Source organism: Anomalospiza imberbis, chromosome 22 (genome assembly GCF_031753505.1).
Source record: "Anomalospiza imberbis isolate Cuckoo-Finch-1a 21T00152 chromosome 22, ASM3175350v1, whole genome shotgun sequence".
Classification (NCBI taxonomy): domain Eukaryota; kingdom Metazoa; phylum Chordata; class Aves; order Passeriformes; family Viduidae; genus Anomalospiza; species Anomalospiza imberbis.
The window spans coordinates 8,940,921-8,956,959 of NC_089702.1; the positions used below are offsets into that span (position 1 = coordinate 8,940,921).

A 16,039-nucleotide genomic window follows, 5' to 3' on the forward strand; every position below is an offset into this window, starting at 1 on the left:
GGCAGCTTGTCCTGAAGCTGAAGAACGGGTTCAGATCAGATGTTAGAACTGAATGAATGTAATGGGATTAAAGGTGGGGCTGCCAAGAAGAAAGAGGGAATTGTCACTTCAGGCTCCCACACTCTTCTCTGCTCGGCTCGTTATCCACAGGGTATGTGAGCGATGCAAAGGCCACCTGGAAAACGCTCCCTTTCCTTCCTGGGGTGGTTGGTGGTGTGGAGGAGCCGAAGCTTGGGGCTCCAAACCCAGAGGCAGATGTGGCATTTTCATGTCTCTTTGGATCAACTCTGCCAGGCTCTGGGCTCAAGCTGAAAGAGGGAATGTCGAAGTTAAATATATGGAAGTGATGTGAGGATGATGGTGAGGAGATGTGATGTGATGGTGAGGAGACCCTGCAATGGATTTCCCAGAGCAGCTGTGGCTGCCCCATCCCTCAAAGGGTCCCAGGCCAGGCTGAATGGGGCTTGGAGCAACCTGGGATAGTGGAAGTTGTCCCTGGCCATGGCAGAGGGTGGAATGAGGCAGTTTATAAGATCCCTTCTAATCCAATCATTCAGTGAATCCATAGGTTTAGACTCTATCAGTTTACAAAAGGGTCTATCCAGATTGACACTGTGCAGGATTTGACCTCCATCTTCCCCAAACCCACATTCCTAGCTTTTTTCTCTCCAAAATACCCTGATCTACATGAACATCTTCAAGTAGGCAGCAGCAAACATGGCTTTTGCAATAGCTGAGAGTTGAGGACAGGGATGATTAAAGGTTTTTTCCCAGAAATGCAAGAGCTGCCAGACTGCTTTTGCCCCCTGGGGAGCTGGCTGGTGTTTGGTGTTCAGGTATTGCTTTGCAGGGAGATGATCAACATAAATTATGAGCTGTTGGGGCACTGGAAGCTTCTTGTTTTGGGTATTTCTGCTTGGTATTTACATAGAAATGAGATGGAGCCTGAGTCGTGTTCATGGAGCAGAAAAGATGAAGACAGAATTTCCAGAAACATCTTTAGCAGAGTAAGTTTTCTTTCCCACCAAGGGCTGACCCATTTGGCTTTCACCACCCCCCCAGCCAACTGTGGCATTTATTAAAATAGAATTACTACTCTGCTCCCTGTTGATCACATCCAATATACCACAAGGGGAGCTAAAATGCCAGATGCTGGGAGAGCAGGAGAGGCCAGAACTCATCCCACACTCGGTTCATCCCCATCCCGCCACTGAGGACAAGACTGAGTGTGGGATGGGGGCTGACCTCATCCTCCAGCCCTGGAGAGGTCAAGGAAAAGAAGCTGTGAGTCAGCAGGGAAGTCTTGGAAGCAGAGTGGGACACGGGGGAATAAATTCCAGCTCCTGGTTCTTGGTGAGCCTTTCATGGGCACAGGAACCTGCCCACACCCTGTGCTGCTCCAGGCTGGACACAGGGATTTCTCCAAGGGTGATGCAGAGCTGGCTCAGGGGCCGTTGGCTGTACCATGGGGAGCTGTGGGAAAGAGAGGAGCTGCAGGGCTGGTTTGTTTTCCTGTAATTCCAGCTGTCCATCCAGCTGGGCTGAGTTGTCACCATGGCAAGATCCTCCCAGCCAAGTTATAGAGACCCATCAGGGGGTCACTGTCCAGGGAAACTGGGAGCCCTGCAGAAGTCCAGGAACATTGAGACAACACTCAAGCTTCCAGTGGGATTTTTGCAGTCCCCTGTGCAGGGCCAGGACTGGGATTCGATGATCCTTGTGGGTCCCTTCCCACCCAGGATATTCCATGATTCTAGGAACCTCACAGAGAAAAATGAGAAGCTGATATGATTTCTCCTAAATCCCAGTTTCCTAAAATAGTGAGAGAGGGTTTTCCCTCCCTGGAAGGGATGATGGAGGGGCATGTCTAGCCACATCTCCAGACCCTGCTCTTTGTGTGAGTTCACATATTTTAAGGAAGGTCATGGTTGAGGAAGAAGCCTCTGGTGCTACATTTTGGGAAACTGCACTTTGCTCTTACTTTCTTCTAAAATCAACCCACTCTCGTGAGAGAGTTTCACGGGTGTGGTGTGGGATCATTGTCCTGTTCCTCCCTGAGCTGGTTCTCACTGATTTCCTTAAACAAGGGCCTGCCTTTTTGTTCCATCTCCAGAGATGCCAGACACTGTGAGAGATCCCGAGGAAACTGCATACTCACGGATGCCTAAATAGCCTCCTTTCCAGACTTCCTTGTGGCCACACTAATCAGTGGATGGAATAAAGGTATGCAAAGGTGCTTCAGGAAGGAGAGCAGACAAAACTTTCTTGAAGCTCCATACTCCACCCATTTGGAGATTCAGGTTTGAGGAAATTTCTATGATTTGCAATACCAGGGAGGGAAATAAAGCCCAGGCAGTGCAGCATGAATTATGCATGGAGTTTATTGAAGGTACAGCTGAAAGTCTGGAGTAAGCGAAGGGTAATAACTCTGTTCACTTACACATGAAAAGCTTTAACTCCGTCTATTGCACACAGGAAAAACAACACATGCATTTAACTACAGAAATATAAGGTGCTCGTTGGGGTGTAATTAAATTCTGCTCTACCAAAACACAGTGTAGCAACCTGGACCAATTTACATAAGCATTCCCAGCCCTCTTCTAAACAGGAAAAATTGGATTTTCTGCTGTCATTAAAGAAGTTAAATTACAGCTGCAGCTTTGTCTTGTACAATTAAATTGTGGCTTCTCTCTCTGAAGTTGGGATGACCAAATTTTTCATCCTTTTGCAATAGCTGCATTAGGAGTCTCTGCTGGAAAGGGGTCAAGCAGGAAAGGGTGACTGAAAAGCCAGCATGATGAGTCGAGGCAGGGATGGTCTCTGAAATTAAAATCTCATCTGGCTGAGGGGGGCAGGGGGAGTTTCCCCGAAGAAGGACATCAGCGAGAGGGTGGGTTTTGTCAGGCTAAGGGTTTAGGCAGAGCGATGTCCTAGCACATGGTTGTATGATCCCTGTGGCTGTCAGAGGGAGGGGGAATACTGTTTTATTGCAGAAATGCTGATTATTATAAAATCTGCCGTGTCGGGCCCCGCCGGTCTCTACCGGGTCGTCCTGACCACGCGCACGGCTGTGCTGAACCTGTTGCCGCAGACCCCCGGGGCGCCGGGGATAAGCACGGGCCCGGGGCCGCACTGCTCCACCCCCGCGCACACCACGTTGCCCAGGTTGCCCAGGTTGCCCAGGTTGCCCATGCCGGCGGCGCACTGGACTCCATCCACCCCGGTGAGCACTTCCCTCCCCACGCAGCTGACCGCGCTTCTGGCCCCGAATCCTGCCCCGACCTTGGGGACACAATCCACGCTCCGGGTGCTGAACCCGGCGTTGCCGAAGGACGAGACCATGCCCAGCCCCGCGCCGGCCCCTCCGGTCTTTACGGTGCATTTGCCTCCGATTCCAGACAGGGATCGGCACTCCCCGACCGTGCCGCCGCCGCTGACCACGGCTGCGGGAGAAAAACAGGCTCGGTCACCCCCAGAGCAGCGAAAACCCGGCTTAAAAGGATCGTTACAAGCTTTAAAAGCTTGTAAGGAAATCAAGGCGGGGTTCATTAACTCACCTACGCTGACAGGGTTGCCGGTGCATATCCTGTCAAGGAAAGAAACATCTCAGAGATGTATTTAGGGACATATTCCTCAAATTCACAGGCAAATAGAGCCCAGCCACTGCCTCCTTAGAAACCTGACATGTCCTTCGGCTCTTTAGGTGCAGCCTGCTGAGAGGTGCTTGTTCAAATTGCCCACCAAAGCACTGCCGGGTTGGATCCCTAATTCCACTAATTAGGGAATATACTAATGTCCCATCCTCTTTTTGGATGAGAATGTGATCCCCTCTGCACCCAGTGGGAGGGAAAAAAAGGGACCCCACTCCCCTCTGCAGCCCTGGGTGCAGCATTTCTTTCTCCTCCCCTTGTCTTTTGCTGATCATCCTTGCAAGGTGCATCCAGGGCTGCTCCTACCTGCTCTCTTCTCCCTCCAGCAGCGTCCTGTATGTGGCAATCTCAATGTCCAGGGCCAGCTTGACATTGAGCAGCTCCTGGTAGTCTCTAAGCAGACAGGCCATCTTGTCCTTGGCCTGCTGCAGAGCTGTCTGCAGGTCAACCAGCTTCTGCCGGGCGTCCTTGAGGGCGCAGTCTCCTCGTTGCTCGGCATCACAGATGGCTGTCTGCAGGGCTGAGATCTGGGGACAGCCACAGGAGGACATTCCCACAAAGTTTCAGTCAAGTAAGGTAAAGCCCATCCAGTCCCATCTCCTGCCATGGGCAGGGACACCTTCCATTAGCCCAGGCTGCTCCAAACCACATTCAACCTGGCCTTGGACACTTCCAGGCACAATTCCTCTGGGCAACAGGGCAGTCAAGGGTGGTATTAAGGGGTATCTCCACAACATTGCTCATATATTTCTCAGCCAGGAAGTGCCAGAGAGCCAAGATTTAGGCTGGATTTGTAGTAGCCAAGCTATTTGGGATGAAGGGGGTGGGATCTGTTGGCTGCAACCTGGTGAGATGTTGGCTGTAAACTGGTGGGAGCCCATGGCAAACACTTATTCTGGCACCGCCAAACCGATGCACTTCTTATTTGCAAAGTGAGAAATAAATCTGCTTTTTTGTGTGCATGAACAGCAGATGAGAAGTTAAAATAGACCTAATCTGAGGCAGGGGGTTCTTTGCAGGGTGGGAACTGGTAGGGCAATGCCCTTTGGCAGAGGAGCTGCACTCCCAGGCGGATCCATCCCTTGATCCTACCTGTTTCTTCACGTTGTCCGACTCACACTGCAGCTTCTGGATCATCCTGTTCAGCTCAGCAATCTCGCTCTGGTTGTTCCTCAGGTCATCACAGAACTTGCCCCGGCTGCTGTGGAGTTCCTCCAGCTGTTGCACAGGAAGAGGATGATGTCAATGCACCCAAATCCCCCTTCCCAGGGCCCCCACCTTCAGGGGAAGATGGAAATCTCTGCAGCTGCACCAGGGCACCACCCAGACATGGCCTCAGACTGGGTAAGGTGAGAGTCTCAGGGGACTCCTAGACTTGCTGATCTTGGAGGTCTTTTCCAGCCTTAAGGTTCTATGATTTGCCCTTTGGGATGTAATGATGCTCCTCAGAGTGCACAAAGGGGACATCTCTGAGCATTCTGATCTGCTCTGCTTGTACTGAAATGTCTCAAACCACACTTCTAAGGTTGGTTTGTGTTTGTTTTTTGGGTTTTTTTAAATGACTTTCTTAAGCAAACTGAAGCTAATACACAGTGTGAGGCAGGTTAAAGTTGCATAATTTAGGATGGGAATGGTCTCAGAAATGGTCTGTCACAGAAATTCATAGAATACTCACCCTGGTTTGGTAGAAAGCCTCCACCTCAGCCTTGCTCTTCTGGGCAATCTCCTCGTAGCAGCACTCCACGCTTTTGATGATGCCCTCCATGTCCAGGTCACGGCTGTTGTCCATTTGCACGATGACAGAGGTGTCACACAGCTGACAGTCCAGCTGAGCCCGCTCCTGCAGGACCAGAGCATCAGTTCCATTCCCTCAACCAGCCCCAGCCACACCAGCAGCAACCCCAGCAAGAGGGGTCTGGTTGGAGGAGGTTCTCCCCTGAACTCCCAGCATGGGGTTTTCTGGTTGGGCAACTGGTGTCCAGCAAGACCTGGCAGCTGGGACTCGTTTTGGTGGCACAACATGGGATGGCTGGATGCAGTTCCCTAAGGAAGGGTGGGGAAGCTGGTGAAGCAAGCCACTTCTGCATTTCTGGCTGTGCCAGTGCTCTAGTGGATTGGGAATCCTCATTTTCTTTGAGCCCCACTGACCCCTGCTGAGGGGGTTTAGCTCAAGAAGGTGTCAATGCAAAGTGTCCCCTGTGTGTTTTGTTAAAAACTTGCGGAATTTTAGACAGAAGTGTTATTTTCATAAAAATATTTTGACTAATGTAAAAAAATACCCAAAAAGTGCTAGAAACATTTGGCCAACCCAGGGATGGTTTGGATTAGAGTGCGAGAGGTTTTCAGGCAGAAGATCCCTCCCCTTGTGGGCAGCAATGTAGCAACCAAGACACTCTTTGCCTTCCAAAGTAGGTGTGACAGTGTTGTTATCAAATACTTCTAAAAGGCATACAGTTTTGGGCTGCAATTCCAGGATTTTCTGAAAAGACACCTTTCCCTGCACTCTTGGTGTAAGACTTGGGTGGGGAGGGCAGGAGATGATGCCTCACGCCAGGGAGCAGATTGAACCAGGAGCTCTTACCTCAGCATAGATGCACTTCAGGAACTCCAGCTGCTGCCGCAGGAGACCCACCCTCACCTCCAGCTCCTCCTTGGTTAGGTAGAGACAATCCACATCCTGGAGAGATACCAGGAATTTGGTGAAAAGAGGTGAAGGAATGACTCTGGCAAATCCCAGGTTTTCTTTAGAGTAGGAGAAAACCCTACTATTTCCAGCCCTTAGTACTATGTGGGTTTGGGCTTCATGTGCTAAAAACCTCAGAGGCCCTCCAGATTCCTTGGGTTGCCTCATTTTTGGGGCATCGTGCTGTGCCATGGTGCCAGGACCCCCCACTTCTCCCACTGACCCCACGCCCAGGGTTTGCCCACCCTTATCTGGCCCTTATCACCTTCTTGAGCACCACAAACTCGTTCTCCGCTGCCGTGCGCTTGTTGATCTCATCTTCGTACCTGCAGGAAAGCAGAGCAGGGAGATGCTGAGCCCTGGGGGTCCCATCTCCATCACCCAACTGTCCAGTGCAGACCGTGGGAAATGAGCTTTCATGTTGCACCTCATTTTTTATCATTATTTTTGTTTCGTTGCTGTTTCTTACCCCCTCAATGGGTTTTACTCAGCAGTTTCAGCCATGCTAGTGGTTTGGGTGGCTGGAGTCAGAGGACAGAAAATCCAGCCAAACCACCAGAAATGCAAAGCTGGAGGCTTGGGTTGCTGCTTTCAGCCCTTCTGCTTTGTGAGATGTTTTTCCAGAGCATCCAAGACTGTGCTCAAAGTGTTTATGGGGAGACTGGCCAAAATACCTCAGGGGAAATTCAGGAGCTTAAGCAACCTGTGAAACTCCAGGGTGCAGTGGGGAGCACAGTCAGGGCATAGTGAATTAGTAATTGAGACCTGCAAGAACTTCCACAAGATGCTGATTCTGTGAGTTGGACGTGCTCGGTGGTGGCTCAGCCAGAAAAAACACCTGAAATTATGAACTCTGGGGAAAGTTGATCCAGTGACCTGGTTTGTGGCTTAGCAGAGCACACAGGGAGATATTAAGGAGTATCTACAGCTTAGATTAAAAAAAAAAAATTCTCACATTCCCTCTGGGAAGAGAGAATGAATCCCAGCATGATGTGAGTAAAGAGTGGGGTGGAGAAAATTGGCTGAGGGTTTTGTTTGTTTTGTGGGAATGGATGGCACTGGGGGAAACACAGGCACAGGTGGTGGGGAAGATTTGATATGGCAAACCACAGGGGTGTGCAGGAAGCAGAGGCAGAGTGGTTTCCTATCCTGCTCTGTAAGGAAGCTGGGCTTGAAAATATCTCCCAGTCCATCTCCAGTGCAGCACTGGATGCCCAGTGCAGGAAATTTTCCCTGTACTGCAGTGCCTTGCCCTGTGCCCCAGTTTGTTGATCCATCCAGTGCAATTTCCTTAGATTCACACTCAGGGACACCACCCAGGCCAGCAACATCCGCATCTGCAGCTTCCCTCTGTGTGACTTACTTGCACTTGAACTCCTGAACCAGGTCCCGCAGGCACCGCTCCTCATTTTCCAGCCGCTCACGCTCCCCCATCACACACTCCAGCTGCTTCCTCAGGTTGCAGATGAAGTTCTCAAACACAGGCTCCAAGTTTCTCCGGGATGCAGGGAGCACATACTGCTGCAGCAGCTCCCACTTGGTGGTCAGCACCTTGTTCTGCTGCTCCAGCAGCCGCACCTGGGCAAGGAAGAGATGGGAGAGTCAGGCTCTCCTGTCCCAGGGTTTCTGTACTTCCCAAAGGGAAAAGTGAAAATCAAATCAGAATTGCAAGTGGTCAGGTGGTGTCTCAGGGGGTTGAGTGGAACCAGCATCTTCTCGGAGCTAAACTGGTCCCACCCAGGACTCGAATCTCAGGCTGAGCAACATCAGTGCCTTCACTCTGTGTTGAGGCCAAGCCTGGGTTCAGCCAACGCTTGCTCAGCCAGACACCTCCACTCCTCCCCCAGAACTGGATCCTCGGCCTCCCGATGGGCCCAGGGCACTAACAAGTCTTTCTCAGCACTAAAAGCTCCATCCAGGACCTCATTTGGATGTGTCTGATTTAAACTCCAATCGTGGATACTTATCATGCCTTTCCACTTCTAGATTAAAGGGCTCTCTAGGAGCTTGATGGGTCATGAATAAGTCATTTTACAAATGGGAAGAAACAGGAGTTGCTGCTCCTGGGTGGATTCAGTTTTTCCAGTTGTAGAACAACTCTCCAGGAAAATCAAGATCAGATCAGACAGAACAGATTTTCTTTGCTGTTTGAAAAATTCTTTCCCATAACAGCTCTCTAAACAGTCATGAAAACCCTTAAATGTAGCCAAGAAAACAATGATAAATTACATATTTTTAGGAAATCACCAAATAATTTTGTTCACAGAGTGGAGGGACAGAGAAATTAAAATACTTCCTCCCATTTTAGTTAAATTCATCCTTCCACATCACCTTCATGAAACACAAACTATTTTAAGAATGCAGAAGTCCTTTGGAGTCTATAGATTTGTGAGAGCAACATCAGGTTATACACTTGAAATAAAATTTCCTATCCTTCAGTGTCTTCGTATCATCACTCACAGGTCTGGATTTACTGTATCCCTGGAGCTGGTCCTGACTGACCTCTTTAGCAGGTTGGTGACCATCCAAAGGTACAACACTGGTCGTGTTGCTTTGGTGCAAAGCTTAAATCCAGAGGGTCTCCAGGCCAGGACCACATGGCTCATAAGAAACATTTAAATACCAGGACACCAGGAGAAAGAGCTCCCCATGTTGTCTCTGGGGACATGCACCCTTTGGAGCCGAGGGATGCGGGGAGGGGAAGGTGGGGGTCTCACCTTGTCAATGAAACAGGCAAACTGGTTATTGAGGTTCTTGATCTGCTCCTTCTCGTGGGTCCGCACTTGGCACTCCTCTGGGTCCACGCCCACGCACAGGGGCTTGAGGAGCTCTGGGTGGATGCTGACGCCGCGAATCCCCTCGGACCTCCCTCCGCCGAGGCCAATGCCGATGCCACCACCGTAGCCCCCCATGGCCACGCCATCCCCCAGGCCTCTGTAGCTGCCCAGGCCCCCGAAGCTTGCACAGTTCCCAAAGCCCATGACGGTGCCAAAGCGGCCCCCGCCATAAGCGACGCCGCAGCGCCCAACGCCGGCACTGCCGTAGACCCCGCTGCGGCAGCTCCCACCAAAGGAAATCCTTTGCCCTCTGCCTAGGTCACAGACACTGCGGCTGCTGAAGCCACCGATCCCACACCTCCGTCCCACGGGCTGGCAGACGGAAGCCGAGCTGCTGTTGGGCCTGCCCAGGCCGCAGACGGCGGATGCCGAGGAAAAGCCTCGTCTTCCCAGGATGGAGCCAGAGGTGTAGCACTGTCGGCTCATGGTGGCTGGAGTGGGTGGGCAGTGACAGCGACGCTGAGGAGCAACAGAGGAGCAGGGGCTGGAAGAAGGAGATCTCCTTTAGCTCCTCTGAGGCAGAGCCCTTCTCCTTATATACATTTCAGGAGGTGCCTCAGATGCAAAAATTTAATTTATCCACTGGGTTTGGTCTGCCTGGCAGCAAGGAATGGCTTCCAACATTTTAAACCCACAGCAAACACTTCTATCTCATATGAAATAATGTGGAAATTAAAATAAACTGCTTTGCTTGCAAGCTTCAGTTTCAGGACTTATATTTTACTTAATTAATCTGCTTCCTTATTGTGTAATTATAGTGTAGCAAAATAATTCAAGGGGGTTTTATTCATGGCTTGTTTACGGTTTGGTTTCACCACAGCGTTTAATTACGTTTCAGGACCTCCTGCAAAATGTCGTGGGGATGCCGCCCCTTTCAGGGTCCATGGCCAGCTCCGGGCGGGCTCTTGAGCAATGACAGCTGCTGACAGGGAGAGGGAAGGCGGATCCATCCCGGCTCAGCACTGACGTTGTTGGGAGCGCTCTCGTAAGCATTTATTCCTTCCTCTTGTGGGGATGGCTGTGGCTCTTGGAGAGAATTCGGGTGCTGACCATCGGAATGGGGTTAGTGGTTTCCATATGGATGGAGCAGGAACTGCGTGAGGTGGTGCTGAGGATGAGTTTGGTCATGGGGAAGACGCTCTGAGGGTTCACAGAGTCATGGAGTCATGGAATGATTTGGCTCGGGAGGGACCTTAAAGCTCATCTCAAACCATCCTCTGCTGTGAGCAGGGACACCTTCCACTGTCCCAGCTTGTTCCAAGCCTCATCCGACTTGGCCTTGGTCACTTCCAGGGAAGTTGCAGCCACAGCTTCTCTGGAGAACCTGTGCCACAGCCCAATGGGGCTTCCACTGCCCAGTAGCATACCTGAAATTGAAGATAAGGCATTTCTAGGAAATGAGAGTGATTTATTACTGAGCTATGTGCCCAGGGAAAGTGCTAAATTTCGAACATGGGCGTGATGGGACCGGGACACACAGCAGATTTACAAGAACGGGAGAAGAAACAAAGAAGGGAAGTGTTACAAGGAGGTTGAGAAATGTCAGGTGGAATGAAGGCTTTGCCTGGTCATCCCTTGACACACCTTTTTGACATTAAATCTGTGCAGTAGTATCTGGTAATGAGAAGGCATTGTCCTATCTTAATTAAAATTCTTAAAAAGATTTTTTAATTTACTTGGAAACAAAGTTCCTTTTTTGCCTTAAAAAAGGGGTCTAATCACATAAAAAAAAAAAAAGGGATTGCAGAGCTTGCCCTCAGAAATCTTTTCATCTTTGCTGGGGCAAAATTAGCTGGTTCTGGGAGGACTCAGTGTTATTGTCAAAGTGAAATTCTCAGGAAGTCAGGAAGAAGAATCAGGATATTTAGAATATTTGTGGAGTATTTCCTGGAAGGATCTTTCCTTTTTGTTTTAACAGATCTCATAATGGGTTGAAATGAAAAAATGACTATACTTAATTATAATCATGTACGGTTCCATAATAGCTATGTTGGTCTGAGTATACACAGATGCATGTCTTGCAATGAGATGTACTTTCATAGAATCGTGGAATCATGGAACGGTTTGGAAGGGGCTATAAAACTCATCTCATTCCAACCCCCTGTTGTGGCCAGAAACACCTTTCACTATCCCAGATTACTCTCATTTGCAGATATTTGGAGAAATCAAATGAGCTTTTGGGCACCACATGCTTCATGTCACTTCAAGGTAACCCAGGCACTGGGACCTCTTGCATGCAAGTGAAAAGAGAAGAAATATTTTAGAGATGAGTTTTATTTTGAGCCAAAGCATTGGTGCAATCCCTGGAGAAGACTCTGGGTGTGTGAAGCCAAACATGGAGCACTGCCTGGGGACAGGGTGTTCACGGATAGGACAAAGCATCACTGAGCCCTTAGGAAGGTCCAGGCATGACCTCCATGAACTTTTGTAGGCTGGCACAACCATGGGCAAGCCAAAAAGAGGGAGAAGCCGGGCTCTTGTTCTGATTTCCATGTGGCTCAGCCCTGCACAGCTGCGGGATCGGGAGCAGCTGCTGCTCCGAACTCTGCTGCTCAGAAGAACCACAGAGAGACTGCATCTCCTCTTCACGTCAGGAAAGACAGGGCCCTTTTCCCTTGAGGACAACAACTTTCCAGTTTTTCCAGCTGTGAGAAAACTGTATCTGGCTGGGGTCGGGTCCCAGTTATCCCCCATATCTCTGCTCAGCCACCCTGGTGTGCCTTGTACCACACAGCTGTACATTTCAGGGCTGTACACACTCCAAACCCCTGGTTTTGTTGGAAAACAGGGGAAATGCTGCTCATGGGACAATCATCCTCCACCAGCTGCAAGCCCTGAGATCCCTTCTTGTGTATGAAGAGTTGCTGGGCTGTTCCTCCACAACAAACCTGATCTTCAACCTCTGGCTCCTGCTCCTGTCCCTAAGAAGTGGCTTTTCTAGGTTCCCAGCCTTGCACATCAGAGGAAGTCAGTCCCGGACAGCACCTGTGGTTTGCAGCTGCTGAGCTTTCACAAAGCCGGTTTGGAGTCACATGGTGGAGGTTCCACCAACTTCAAAGCAGGAAGGATTCCAATGGGATTTGGGCTTCCCAAGAGAAGGGTTGCAATGGTTTTCATGCACAGGTCATCTTCCTTGAGACCTTTTCATGTGTCCACACTTTGTCCTGGCTGGTTGTGGGTGAGATGGTATTGGCAGAGAGGGACCCAACCTTCCTCTTTCCAAGGAGATTATGAAACTGCTTCTCTCATGGATTCATCTTTTATTTTAACCTACAGCTTCCACCCAGTTTTACAGGGGAAACCCCTGAGCTGCTTGGCCCTAATCATTCCTTGAGCTGTGGTGGCTTTCATGAGACTTTAAAACCTTTGACATTTACATGTGCCCAGATAAATTCATTCTTCTTAAGCACCTACTAAACTGGGACCTGCTAAGGCACTCCTGCAGACAGGGAGAGCCTGGAGGCATTTCCAACTTATTGTTGGGATTTTGGCTGAAAAAACCATCCAACAGAGTCTGCTTTGACCCATCGAGAAAAGCACTTTTTAAGACCCTCTCCTTGAAAAACAGGGCTGTCAGGGCTGGTGCTGGTGGTGTGCTCCCTCCCTCCCTGCAGGCTGGGCAGTTTTTGTGGCTCCCTTTGGAAGGGACATAAAGTCACCATTAAAAGGGTTAATGAGGCCCCCAGGACACCTCCCACTGGTTTGGCTAGTCCTGCTCTCCAAAGGTGGCTGTTCCCCATCTCTTAAGTGCAGCTTGATTCGGCTCCCACATCAAAGCAGACAGGGATTAGTGGGGACAGGGGTAGAGATGATGGTCTGAAACTGAGAACCAGTAACCTTGCTGCACAGCTGCTCCTCACCCTCAGCCTGGGTTGTCCCCATCCATTTATGCTGCTTTGGGGCAAAGAGATGGAAGAGAATTCCTGAGGTTCCTTCCAGGCCGTTCCATGACGCCTGCCCACATGTACCACTTGCATTTGAGGTGTTTCCAGGTATGACCTTCCCAAAACTTCATCCTTCCTTCTGCTGGACTGTGGGTGACCCATGTGATCCTATCACCAGTGTTGGGGTGTTGTGACAGTCTGCTCAGAGAACAAAACGAGAGAATAGGATCCACCTGTGTGCCCCGGCAGCCAAGAGGGACACCACCTCCTGGGGACACCAGGCCCAGCCTAGCCAGGCCAGGGAGGAGGGTTGTCCTGCTTTACTCTGGGCTGAGGCAGCCTCACCTCCATTCGGGGGGCAGATTTGGGTGCCATAATATAAGGAAGACCTAAAGATGTTGGAGAGGGTCCAAAGGATGGACATGGGGATGGGGAAGGGTCTGGAGGGGCCACACGAAGTCAGCCTGGAGGAGACTGAGGGAAGACTTGTCAGGGGCTGCATCTTCATCTTAAGGGGTAACTCCAATCTTTGCTCTCTGTGAGCAGGGACAGGACCCAGGGAACAGCTGGAGCTGTGTCAGGAGGGTCAGGTTGGATACTGGGAAAAGGTTCTGCTTGCAGAGGGTGGTCAGGCACTGAACAAGTTTCCTGGGGAATGCTCATGGGCCCGAGTCTGCCAGAGCTCCAGGTGCCTTTGGACAGCGCTCTCAGGCACTTGATTTTTGGGATTTTTGGCATGTCTTGTAAAGGGTCAGGAGCTGGACTGATGATTTGGGTGTGTCCTTTCCAACTCAGGATATTCCATGGTTCTATAAAATGCCCCCCCCTCAAGGTGATGTCTCACACTAGGAACACATTGAGCCACCTTTTGCAAGAGACAAAGAGGTTTCACAGCAACCCCACAAGTGTCCACCACTTTCTTTGTAACATTCTTCCTTTGCATAGGAATTTGTGAGGCATTTTGACATCATTCAGACAACTTTGTGTCAGTCCTCAGGGCTGAGGGACCACAAGGGCTCTAAATAATGGGTGGGATCAGAGTGATGGTGTCAGGATGAAAGCAGAGCAGCCAGAAAGGAGCACTGAAGAGAGTCACCCTGTCGAGAAGGAGCCCCCCAAAGGCACAAGGTGTCCACTGGAAGAGTTTTTTGGGGAAAGGTTGGCAAAAAATCTCCCATGGGGAGCACGTCAGGTGTGGAGGTGGGAAATAGGGCTGTGCAGTTTCACAGGATAGTTGTTTTATCTCTTCTATGGTACAGATGGTTTTAATCAGAAAATGTGTTCCTTCATGCACAGAGCCAACTGGGGACTCTGGAGGTGCCTTCCACCAGCTTAATGAAAAGGGAGTGTAGAAGGAGGGAAATTCAGCCTCAGAATTTCATCTAGTTCCCATCAATGTCTGGAAATCTATCTGTGTGCCACACCAGTATTTGTAGTACCACAGGGAGTAGCTGCTCGGTGCAGAGTTAATTTTGCAAACTTTTGTTTTAGAGTTTTCTTTAAAGCAAGAGTGAAGTGGAGACAATGCACAAACATTTCATGCTGTTTGCTGGCAGCAGAGCAGAGAACACAGATTTCATCAGCAAAACAATCTCTGTTCTGAATTTAAAAGTGAAGAAGGACAAGGAGAGGCATTGGTTAGAGAACAAAGCCTCACACGGGCCATGTAAAAACAACTCTACAGGTGAGATCACCAATAAATAAAAACACTTCCAGAGTGGGAGTCCTTTACCTAAATTCAGATGCCTAAAAACCAGGCACCAAGATGAAGAGAGAGGCTGTGAATAGCCAATGAGAGAGCTAGCCACCTTTGCAGAAGAACCTGGAGACAGGAGTCAGCAGGGCCTATGGAGGGTGATTCCAGAGCAGAAGTTCTTATCTTCCACAGCTGCCTCAGCAAAATAAAGGAACAAATTCGAAGCAGGAGAAATAACAATGGTGTGGTGAGCACCCATTCATTAAACTTCCCAGATGGACACTCAGATTAAGGAGATGACAGAAAGCTGAGCTTCAGGAGGATGTACCTATTACCTTAATGAATGGTTGGAGTCACTTTTGTGATTCATTTTGTCACCAACATGCAGAAAACCTTGATGTGTCACCCCAGCGGTGGCAGCTCAGTGGATGTGCTGTGTGTGATGGTTTCTCCACTGAAATAAGTGGAGATAAAGGCAGGATTTGTCCTGGAGGAGTTGGCAACCACCTCCACTGCAGCCCTAATACTCAGGAGCACCTGCTCCAACGTTCCCTAAAGCCCCAGTGCCCTGGAGCAGCCAGATAGAACATTGGGCTCCTCATTCTATTTCCGTGGCTCAGCAAAGCCTGCAGGGTTGGAACCTCCATTTCCAGAGATTAACACCCTGAATTGCCACAAAACCACACGTTCCTGGAGATGCAGCAAAGCAAGAGTCACGGCACCTCTGGAGTGATGATCCCTCCCCCCACTGAGCAAGGTCATGGAATCATAGAACCACGGGATGGTTTGGCTGGAAGGGACCTTAAAGCTCATCTCGTTCTGTCCCCTGCCATGGGCAGGGACACATTCTACTATCCCAGGTTCCTCCAAGCCTCACCCAGCCTGGCCTTGGACACTTCCAGGGAAGGGACAGCCACAGCTTCCTTTGGAGGTGCAAAGTCACACTTCGATTTCATTGCTTCTGATGGGGATTCCTTCACTGCTCAACCTAAATCTCCTGTTTTGGGAAGCTCTTCCTTTCATGGCTAGAGATGTGCCCATACTAGCTTTGAAATCCAGCTGGGCCCCATCTGTTGCCACAAGGCTTGGGAACCTGGGCTGCAGGAAAACCCAGCGCTGAGTGACTGGAAAAGAAAGCCAAGAATCAGCACAGAGAAATGGGAATGGAAAATCCTCCTGTGAATCCTGTCCTGGGCTGAGACCCCATCGTGGGCAGCAGGCAAGGGGGGCGGTTCTGCCACTGTGCCCTGCTCAGGTGAGACCCCACCTGCAGAGCTACCCCAGCCCTG

General features: G+C 50.1%; 1 protein-coding gene across 1 annotated transcript; it reads right to left on the reverse strand.

Moving 5' to 3' along the window:
- Nucleotides 1-2,203: 2,203 nt before the first annotated feature.
- On the reverse strand, nt 2,204-10,287 carry LOC137486451 (keratin, type II cytoskeletal 4-like). The gene is made up of 9 exons (XM_068211755.1): nt 9,051-10,287; nt 7,697-7,911; nt 6,599-6,659; nt 6,232-6,327; nt 5,326-5,490; nt 4,743-4,868; nt 3,957-4,177; nt 3,558-3,586; nt 2,204-3,443 (listed from the first exon to the last, which is right to left on the reverse strand). Exons 1-9 carry the CDS (start codon nt 9,594-9,596, stop codon nt 3,040-3,042), a joined length of 1,863 nt encoding a protein of 620 aa, XP_068067856.1. The 5' UTR covers nt 9,597-10,287; the 3' UTR covers nt 2,204-3,039.
- Nucleotides 10,288-16,039: the final 5,752 nt, after the last annotated feature.

Coding starts and splice junctions, on each gene's coding strand:
- LOC137486451 (XM_068211755.1), bottom strand. CDS start 9,596: ATGAGCCGACAGTGCTACACCTCTGGCTCCATCCTGGGAAGACGAGGC. Junction 5,491..6,231: donor TGAAGTGCATCTATGCTGAG/GTAAGAGCTCCT, acceptor CTGGTCCTGCAG/GAGCGGGCTCAGCTGGACTG. Junction 3,444..3,557: donor CGGCAACCCTGTCAGCGTAG/GTGAGTTAATGA, acceptor TTTCTCCCGCAG/CCGTGGTCAGCGGCGGCGGC.